Consider the following 10,611-nt stretch of genomic DNA (forward strand, 5'->3'; position numbering starts at 1 on the left):
GCTTCGGCGCGCAATTTATATGCTATGTTACGGGGGCAATTGAGAGGTTAGATAGTACTGTATAGTTTTTGCTCTGTGGGTTAGAAGTTTAGGGATTATAAGGGTGGGATAGTGTTTTTGGAATGTATATGAAGATTCCCTATATTTTGTTTGGGGTTTCGTTGTTAAAAGGGTTGGTAAAAGGATCAGTCAAAACAATAAAAGTTTGTAAAAGTGGTAGGAATTGGTTGTTATATGTTTTTAAGGTCACAAATGATGTGAAAACAAAAGTGTCTTCATTTCGCTTCATTTATTTAATGTAATATTTTAAGTGATAAACTTGTGAAGCTAAGTGAAACGAATAATTGCTGCATTTTACTCGGCTAGTCCTTTATTGTTTATATCTTCGACGTCTTGTATCTTATAAAATATTGTTAATCAGACTAGGCAGTGTTTGAGAAAATTGGTCTGAAGTTAATGATTGTAAGTTTATGGTAATCAAAAGATTCATGAGGCCATTTAAAGCTTATATTCCTTGTATATAAATAATTATCTTGCGACTTTTATAACTGCATGTCTAATTCTGGACCAATTCTCGTTTTCAATGTAAAATTGTACTAAATATTTTTGATTTTTGGAACATTCTGAAAGCCGCTTTAGTGAGCAGGACCTATTTTTTTTATTTGGTTACTGATCTTAAATAATATAGAATACTTCAGTTATGGTATAAATGTGATTTAAGCAACCTAGACAGGGTAAAAGATTAATATTACTGTAAACGTTTACATAACAATAAAAAAATAAAAGTACTAACATTCTTATACGAAACTTGCGAACAAAAGTAAATAACTATAAAATTAAATAATATTATTACTGGACTTTAATTTAACGTCAGAAAAAATAAAATACTTTACACACAGTATTATGATAATTTTACTAACATTAGCTCCATTGTTACACTTGCTTCTAACTATTAAAGATTAGCATATGTTGCTAATTAACATATTTTTGGGCTCTAGTTTATAGCATTAAACTGTATGCCAGATATCACGGGCTTACGCTATGCCAAGAGGTACCTACATAAAATATTATTGCGTTTATGAATTACTAGCCATTTGCTCGCGGTTTCACCCGCGTCTCCTACGAACTACTATCCGCACCAGGATAAAATATAGGTATGTATAACCTATGATACTCGGGAAAAGTGTACCTTTCTAACAGTGAAAATAGTTTTTGTATTTGGTTCAGTAATTTCAGTTTCACTAGTAGGAGCTTTTAAGGTAGAAACAAAAAATAATAATTAATTAATCACTCTGTAGACTACCTTTCTTTTTGTCTTCCTGCATTTAAAAGGTAAAAAATGTGACCTTTGATCTATCAGAATAATATTATCACCAATTTCTTTATATTGTAAAAGTATAACATACCGACACACTCAACTTGGTATTATAATATAAGCAGATGAGAATTTAAAATAAAAAAATAATGATTATTTTGGAATCTAGTGACGTTTTCATAGTAGCGTAAGCCAAGTTTGTAACGTGTTTTTCAAAAATTCAAATTCTAATGTAATTTAACGTTAGTAAAAGTTAGAGATTACAGTTGGAGTTAGCCATAAATACTTTCTCTTGCATTTTGTACTGTGAGGTTATAACTTTTACGATCATTTCAGGAAATTAGATATATAACAGATACGATTATATCGATAAACTCTGCGGTTTAATTAAAGTTTTTGAACAAATTTTCAATCATGTAATGGAAATTCGTATTTAAGTTATTGATATTCAGGAATCTGAAATAATTATAGGTACTCAATATCCGAGATCCAGTCTACATAAATCGAAAACTATATTTCAGCTACCGAACAATTCTTGATGGACCCGAAAACACTTTGTCGGCCAATAATTGGTTTGGGCTCATAAATCAGTATGAAGATGAATGGTAGTACGCACATTACAAAGATCAGATATTAAGCCGGTATCAGACCGACTGAAAACTTTGACTGGAATCAAGATTTTCTTTGAATATTTTTTTTCACGCCATCGAATCCGTCAACTCTCAGCCAACTATTTAGTATGCACTCATGTTTCTTGTCTTCTCATGTGGAGTCCTCTGTTCAACTCTTTCGAACAATACAGCAGCTATATCACCTAAAAATTGAACCCTAACCAAACCACTAAAATAAATCAAAAGCATCATAAACTCAAACATCCCGATCGCGTGTTGCCAGGAACCGATTATCTATTAATTTAATATTACCAGTACTTGATGATCAGGCTTTCACAATGCGTGACTTATGTTGCCATGTTGATGGCGTGGTCATCAAAGTGGACTACAGTCAAAGGTGAAAGTGATGCGTTTGACATTTGGATTCTTTGGGTTCCGTGGATAGCTGAAAACTCTTCTTTGTAAGTCTGTGAACCCATTGCATGCGTATCACAGGCACAAGGTACGTGATAAGGCAGGAATTCATACATCATATTAAAAACAATCTCTTAAATTGTGTCTTGATAATAATGGTATCTGTCATGAAAAAAAATACACAAAATAAAGAAGTAACTACTGAAATATTTTTTTACCAAAGTGTACATTTTATTACATCTGTGTTAAAACCTATATGGTACGGAACTCTGTTTTACATTATCTTGACTCGTTCCTAACCCGTGTTTATAATTTCTTTGACAGCGTTTGATAAGGTCATCCAACTAATGATCTATACGTGGTAAACAAACATTAATAAACACCAACAGTTCAATATGTTACATACATTACATTTCCTTTCTTTTCCATGCCGTTCATGAAGCCCTTTCTTTACCTAATGACGCAGGACGTATTGTCTTAGGTCGTAGGTTAAAGAAATCGCGGGAAATTACAAAGGTACGAATACAATTTAATTTTTCTAAGACAGAATTACATTCGAATACATACAAAGTACGAATAAAGGCTATAAAAAAAAAGCTACACTACCCCCGGTTGACATAGCCTATATTTTATCCAGATAATCGCAGTAATTCTCAGGGGGGGCAAGAAAAACCACAAGAAGTAGCAAGTATAGAATAAAAAATACCTACTACCAGATAAAATTTGGATAGGTCTACCAGAAGTATTAATTGTAACGAATCGAATCTGCCTCACGCATCTGCGATCAATCGTTTAGCTACGTCATCTCACGAACGACCTTTACAAAACAATTTTATAGTCAAACGTACTGTTAATACGTTAATACTTTCCGCGAATCTACTGAATTCTTAGAGCGTTTAATCAACTGGATCCGCCATGAGGACAAATCTCATGTTCATCTGCCTAGTCCTTTGTCTTTTCCCCACTATGTTGGGGTCGGCTTTCAGTCTAATCGGGTGCAGCTGAGTACCAGTATTTTACAAGGAGCAACTTCCTATCTGACATCTTCAATCCTGTTCCGCTAATTAGGCTGGCTGTCAGATTTACTGGCTTCTGACTACGCGTAACGACTGCCAAAGATGTTCAAATGACAGCCGGAATGTACAGTTTATTATGCCTTTCAAACATGGACGAACTCGTTATGACAAGATGCTCCCATCCACCAATAATGAATTGAGCTATTGCAGAGAAAAAGGCAATGGCGTCTCCGGTTGGTCAGTGTGTCTAGGATTGAGGCAAATATTATTTTATTTACAAAAAAGAGACATAAAAAAGAGAGAGTTTAACTATTAAAATTCGTTATGCAGTTTTCTGGTAATGACTGTAATAATACAGCTAGTTTTTTGACGAATGACGTCAGGACAGGAGTTCAAAGTGAGGCCGCGTCCAGCGTGAGCGATGTCATGCGAATGCGGTGGCGAAGCGATTCGATGGACAGCAGTTCACGTGAATAATTATATCGAATAAAAACGGTAATCACGCTTATTTGCTCTATACCGCTTCGCCACCAATTTGTCGCGTGTACCTAATCAGCGTATATTTGCTTCACGTAGGACACTTCTGTAGGTATCATCAGTTTGTTGTCTTCACGTCGCGCCGCATCGCTTCTATTCGCATCCAGATCGCTCACGTAGGGCATAGTCTTAGACTTTTCTTGTAAAATCGAATATGCATGCCATTTGATTGGTTATTTTCACTGTTGTAGGTACAGGTAAGTTGCATTTTTTGTTAAAAAGCATACTAATACACAACACCGCAAAGCTGAAAAAATTGGTTTCAACTCTTAGGAACGACTTACTGGACATAGCCTTTTTATTTTTTATCCGGATCCGCGAAATCGTTCCCATGGGACACAGCCGAAATTGCGAATAGAATCGGCATTAAGTATTCAGTCTTTAGCTTCCGTTATTTCTCTCAATTCAAAAACAAAAACCTGCTTAACTCTTCAAAGCCCCATGAACTATGGTATATAAACAAATATTCCTATATATGAAGCCATCATCACAATCTCATAATGAGGGACGCCATGACAGCTTATCAAGTGTTTTGACTTTCACATCACCGTTATTGTCAAAATCTTTTCAATAGGTTTCAAGTGCGCGTCGATAGAATGTAAAAGTTTATATTAAAATGTCTCGTTAAGCATTAGGTATGTGTTATTGTATATAATCTAACACCTGCTTATTTGTGTGAAGGTAAAGTAAAAGATTGTTGTAAATGTCACCATGCCGGAATACTGTAATATTTACTTAAGCGACATACGATTCACATCCGACTGAGATCCAATCCCGACTCAATTACGATTGAAGCATATGTGGCATTCCGCAATTGTTTCTTTTAAATTAACGTCAATAACGAATGATATTATCTGCAAATGATTTACGACTGCAACATGATTGTAGAGCGACCAAAATTTAGAGAGACCAATCGCAAACCAATCGCATGTCGTTTTAATACGATTGGTCTTAGTATGCCCGCTACGGTTAAAAATGCTATTGAGATTCAATTTTGACATTATTAACTTAGGAGTATCGGTCCTAGGGTGTTATAGTGTAGGGCCAAAAAGGATACACACATTTTAAACTTTACAGAAATGCAGTTAAAAGTGCAAAATATGCTTTTTATGTTTCAAAATTTACCATACAGCTTTCAATTACCTAGGTCTCAGCAAATTTTGTAATTGTTGATTAAAATAAACAGTACTTTTTCTTTTACATGAGACATAGAAGGGAAAAATAAGTAACAAATATATGTACCTACTTAAACAATCTAATTCTTGCTCATTAGTTTTATCTTACTATTAATTACAAGATGAGAAATATATGTAGGAGAGTAAACTAACCATTATTATAAAATGTGAAAACAACAACAATATATAGGTTCGCAACTTTTCCGCTTTTCATTCACTGCCATTGCCACATGAAGAACAACGATATTCAAAGCCAGTAACATCAGCAAGGTTACTCACTCAAAAGTTCCCGCTGCTGTCTATAGATGGCACTGCTTTCAACCTGTAGTGGCTCTCTAATGAAAACTACCAACTAATTTTCCAAAGCAAACCACCATACATTATGAATAAATAATGTTTAAGAAAAAATCTTCCGAAGTGACAAATCATTTAATTAAGTAAGAGAGGTCTATTGATCTGGATATCCCGGGGTCTCAGGTTGTCGGCTTGGTCGCTTCATGGTTTTACAGCCTTTTCACATCGGCACGTGCTTTGAATGAAATCCCATGAAAGGGTTTTGCAATATTAACTATGTTTCAGACTCTAAACTTTATCTGTTACTGTCATGTGATTCTGATGGTGGTGGCTTTTCCGCTTGGTTTTCCGCCCAAAACCGGACAATTCGTACGAACCGGACGATTTCGCATACTTTTCTGCTCGGAAAATCCAGCAATATGAAAAGGGTTGACTATGAATTTGACATGATGGCATATTAACATTATCTGCCAAGATTTTAGCGAGTCACCCCGAAAACCCAAAATCGATTGAAAACATGGATTCCAACTACATTCGTGTTCGCGTGCATACGATTATATAATTTATTCGATAAATTATGTCGATGTCGAGCGATAGGTTATTGCTACCAATTACTAGATAAATCAATACACGACATGTTGCTTTTCTAATGATTTAGCGGATTAACATGGATATTAGGTATCGACAGTTTCATTATGTGTTGATTTTTATCGATTCTTCAACAAATGATCTATTGATAAGTCATCATCCAAGTGCATATATGTAGTTTCATTAGGATGATGTGGTTTGCTGAAGATCAAGCGAAGTGGCGAATTTAGGGGAGGCCTTTGACCAGCAGTGCACGCGACACGACGACGATGCAGTTGAGTACCAGTGTTTTATATAGCACGACTGACTATTTAATCAAGGGTATCAGGGTATCAGGTGGAGGTCCTGATACCCCCATAGTATCTTTAAGGTGCTGAATATCAAAACCAGTAAGGTGGAGCATTTTAAAAATATTGGCGAAGACTTTTCGTTAGTATAAGCCTTATCAAAAGTGTCACAAGATCTCATAACTCTAACTGCAATTGATTGTATTCACTTTTGATGGTTCCGAGGTATAAGGCTAATTGGTTGTGACCAGCTATAAACCTATGTTCTTGTCATCAATAATGATGACTGTGAAGTTTATGTTATTATCCTATTACGACAGATGACAATATAAAGAGGTGTTATACAATTTTACTGTCAAAGAAAATAAGAGGAAAATTCTAAAAATTCTAGAATCATAGTGAAGACTTGTACCGATGTAGGTCACTTTGAACCGAGCCGATTGCTCCGTAATTGCGATCGAATTAAATTGCATCCCGTTCGTGTTGTAGACCATATACAAGTTACGGTAGAAATTGAAAAATTCTATACAAGTTTGTATTGTGATTTTGAGTTTTTAAACAGAAAATCTGCACATGAACAAGTACGTATTTTCATCCTACCATCGTTATCGTTGTTTTCATAATAAGGCCTTTCTATATCTGGGTATCGAACTTGATTTTATTCATTCAGAAGTGACGCTGGGAAATAATTATATTAGATTCATGTTTCTACCTATCTTTTCATAAACTGACCAACAAGCAGCTCAGTTAATTTGTATTCACCTTTAACAAAACAGCTTAGTCTGACCTAGCTCATTAATTGTAGCGTTGTTATGAAATATTTTTAGTAGATATATGAATTCAGAGATTATCCCATAAGTCCTTATTCCAACAAGCGACCTTGACTTTGTCAATCCGCTTCGTCAGCATAAGAGCGATGACTAGTCACGCACACACACAAAATTAAACCAATACAAGCGTACTCCCGACGTGCACATACACGCCTCAGTGCACGGCCATACGATGCAACGATTGCACGCTCTAAAAGATTTATAGATAAATGTAGTTCCCGGTGAAAATAGATAAATGCCAGTGCACATTTACACAGTGCACATTTCAATAGACGCAACCGCTTAAGCCGGACATCGTCCACATAGAGGGACACCCGCGGTTTTCCAACAAGATGCAGTGCCGCGGTATTGTCCTTTTGTGTTTTTGTGTGCTCTCCGCTTCGGCTGACACCTTCGGAGCCAGCCTGAGGCTTTTGGGCAAGGTGTATGACAACTGTGAGAAGTCCCAGGAGATAGTTAAGTGCTTGAAGATTCAGGCGACTAAATTGGCGGATAGGGCAGCGCGGATGGACACGCTTCCTATCCTCGATGGAATCAAATTAGTGAAACGACCTGAAGCCGGCAGGGCGTCTCCCAATGCCTTACCTGAAGATGAAGACCTGGACTCATTACCTTCGGAGAAAATTGATAAGTACTTGCAGCTCGCGACTTCGAAGCTGATGCAGACTCATCGCGTCTTCATATCTCCCATGGAGGTCGGTGAAGATGTTGGACGATCCTTAAACGAAGCTAGGAGCAAGCTAAAGAAAATGATGGGTCCCATTATCGCTGGTGTAGCAATCAAAGGTGGTTTCTTAATGATGGCATTCCACGCAATAGCTCTGATCGCTGGAAAGGCTCTGCTTATCGGTAAGATTGCTCTGCTGCTGTCGGCGATCATCGGTTTGAAGAAATTGGTTTCTGGTGGGGAGTCCCATGAGAAGACTACGTATGAGATCGTGAAGCATCCTCAGGTGTCCCAGAGTCATACGTACTCGTCGTCTCACTATGGCAGCGACTTCGACAGCACAGGTCCTGGTGGTCACTACAGGAGGAGCGTGGAAGACGAAGCCGCTGCTCAGGATAGGGCCTACAAAGCCTATGCCAAGAAGCAGTAGGTTTTAGAAAATACAACAGGCTTACGACTCCATATTTTACAAAATTCACAACGACGCGGCATTTTTTATTTGCACTTAATCAGACCAAAACACTTTTGGTCCTCTGCAAAGGAATAATGTTTAACCAAAAATGATATTTAATTATGCTTATTCAAACGACACTAGGTAGTTAATTTAATAATTTATTTTATTTATTCGCTAGTTTAGTCCCATGTTAATCGTTATTTAATCAATGCATAATAATGATAATAAAAGTTATAATTTATTATGTAAATAAGATTGCGTACGCGAATTTTGCATGTGTGCATATAATGCTCAGTACATAAGTTAAATAGGGTTGTATAATCGGACGCACCAAATAATAAATATTAATGCTAATAATTATATAATTATACAAATAATAATTATTGTTGTATTCATGAGTTAATCGTAATTGTATTAAGACTTTTTAGGCTAGTCGACGGGTACTGTGCATTTCTGTGTCTACGTTTGTCCAATTTTGTATAAATAGCGGATAAGGTATTTAAGTAAGTTTTTTATATTATTTTATTTATATGGTGCTGTTTAGATTAAGTAGGTAATTTATTTATTTATTGCTATTCTTGTATGTTAACATCTTGAAGCCGTTCAATGGCGAGGTGGTTACGCGAGTACCTTTTATTTATTTATTTAAATCAGAAATAATAATTGCGTACTGTAATAACCCTTATTAATAGGTTAAGGAATAATTAGTTGTAAGTTATGATGATGATGAAAAATATTCTTATAAGAAACCAACGAATGACGACTTGAAGAAAGAAAATAATGGAAACTGAATGTTTGTTTTATTTTTGGAATAAATTGGGGATGACAGGTTCAATAAATTTAATTTAAAATTTGGTCCGGCATTTTTATTTCATCCTAAAATCATCTCATAACTAGAACTACTTACACCGATTGTCTCAATATGGATGACTCTTCATCCATATAAGGAAATTCTCACAAGCCAGCAACAGGCACAAAAACATACAACAGTACAATCAGATGAATAAACAAACGAGAAAATCTAAAAAGCAAATTATTTCCTCTGCTCTTGCAAATGGCATGCACAAACCTATGCATGACAAGCAACAATTAACAGAAGCCGTAGAAAATTCTCCACATGCTGATGATTATCCAGACAAACCGCATTCTTCAGACAATACTAAACAAGCTACAAAATTAAATAAACTTGAATAAGAATTAGTTAACAATATTGACGACGTTACTCAAGGATTTGGTAATTCAGGTATTACATAACGCGATAAAGGAAGAATTGATTATAATCTAAAGCATAATGAAAAAGTAGAAGCTATACGAAATAAACCTCTACTGTCGTGACATGTAATTACTGGTGGAACTATCAATATAGCAATTTACTATTTTCTACTGTCACGGTCGACTGGCCGCTATCATTTGCATGAACAGTGCATTTAAGTACAGATCATTATGTTTCATAAATACTGACTTCAGTAACTTTGTGTTTTCCATTTCCAATTTCATGTGAATTTCCAATGATTTCATTGACGTTTTTATATTTACCTACATTGCTATTGATAGTCTGAATATAGATCTAAGATATCTTAATAAATATGACGAAGAAGATAAAATTGAATCAAGTTATGATAAAGGATGAAAGGGAAATATAACGGTCTATGAATCGAAGATAACATCGAATTTTCTGTCTAGACGTTCATCAATTATAATATACTTGTGATCTAGTTGGAGAAATGGCCATGCTGAGTTATAATCAACATGAAATCCTGAATTGTTAAGATGGCTTTTTCTTGAGGAATGAAATTAGGCTATATTGAAAATGCGATGGGGAGTAAACGCAAATGATTTTATGCAGATTTTTATATGTTGGCTGAGTAATTAATAAATCTACAATAGATTTAAGATAAAACTACTCTCACTTGCCAATTAAACTTTTTAGTGGATTGCAAATGATTAATAGTTTTTCTCCTTGAATATTTATTTTAACTACATGCACTAGAAAATAACCATGACAACAGTCATAAAAATTCAATTAGTATTCAGGTATTTGTAAAAAGAAAACATAATTACATATTTATATTTTATTGGTTTCAATCATGCCATAGTCAATTATTTTTATTTATCAAATTATTTTAATGACTTTTGTAATGTAAAGAAGTTTTAATTTATATCATTTCCAACCGAGCCTTTTTCCCTAATATGTTGGGGTCGGCTTCCAGTCTAACTGGATGCAGCTGAGTACCAGTGTATTACAAGGAGCGACTGCCTATCTGATCTCCTCAACACAGTTACCCGGTCAACCTAATATGCCCAAGGTAAGACTGATGGTCAGACTTACTAGCGTCCGACTACACGAACCGACTGCCAAAGATGTTCAAATTCCAGCCGGGCTAATTTATATGCCTGTGATAATGTACATGATAAAAGTAAGG

At 35.4% G+C, this 10,611-nt stretch overlaps 1 protein-coding gene across 1 annotated transcript; it reads left to right on the forward strand.

Moving 5' to 3' along the window:
- Positions 1–7,215: 7,215 nt before the first annotated feature.
- Positions 7,216–9,011, forward strand: LOC110375913 (uncharacterized). Its single transcript, XM_021334212.3, has one exon. It carries the CDS (start codon positions 7,400–7,402, stop codon positions 8,162–8,164), a length of 765 nt encoding a protein of 254 aa, XP_021189887.1. The 5' UTR covers positions 7,216–7,399; the 3' UTR covers positions 8,165–9,011.
- The last annotated feature ends 1,600 nt before the right edge of the window (positions 9,012–10,611 follow it).

The sequence above is a fragment of the Helicoverpa armigera genome, chromosome 21 (assembly GCF_030705265.1).
Source record: "Helicoverpa armigera isolate CAAS_96S chromosome 21, ASM3070526v1, whole genome shotgun sequence".
Lineage (NCBI taxonomy): Eukaryota > Metazoa > Arthropoda > Insecta > Lepidoptera > Noctuidae > Helicoverpa > Helicoverpa armigera.

Coding starts and splice junctions, on each gene's coding strand:
- LOC110375913 (XM_021334212.3), top strand. CDS start 7,400: ATGCAGTGCCGCGGTATTGTCCTTTTGTGTTTTTGTGTGCTCTCCGCT.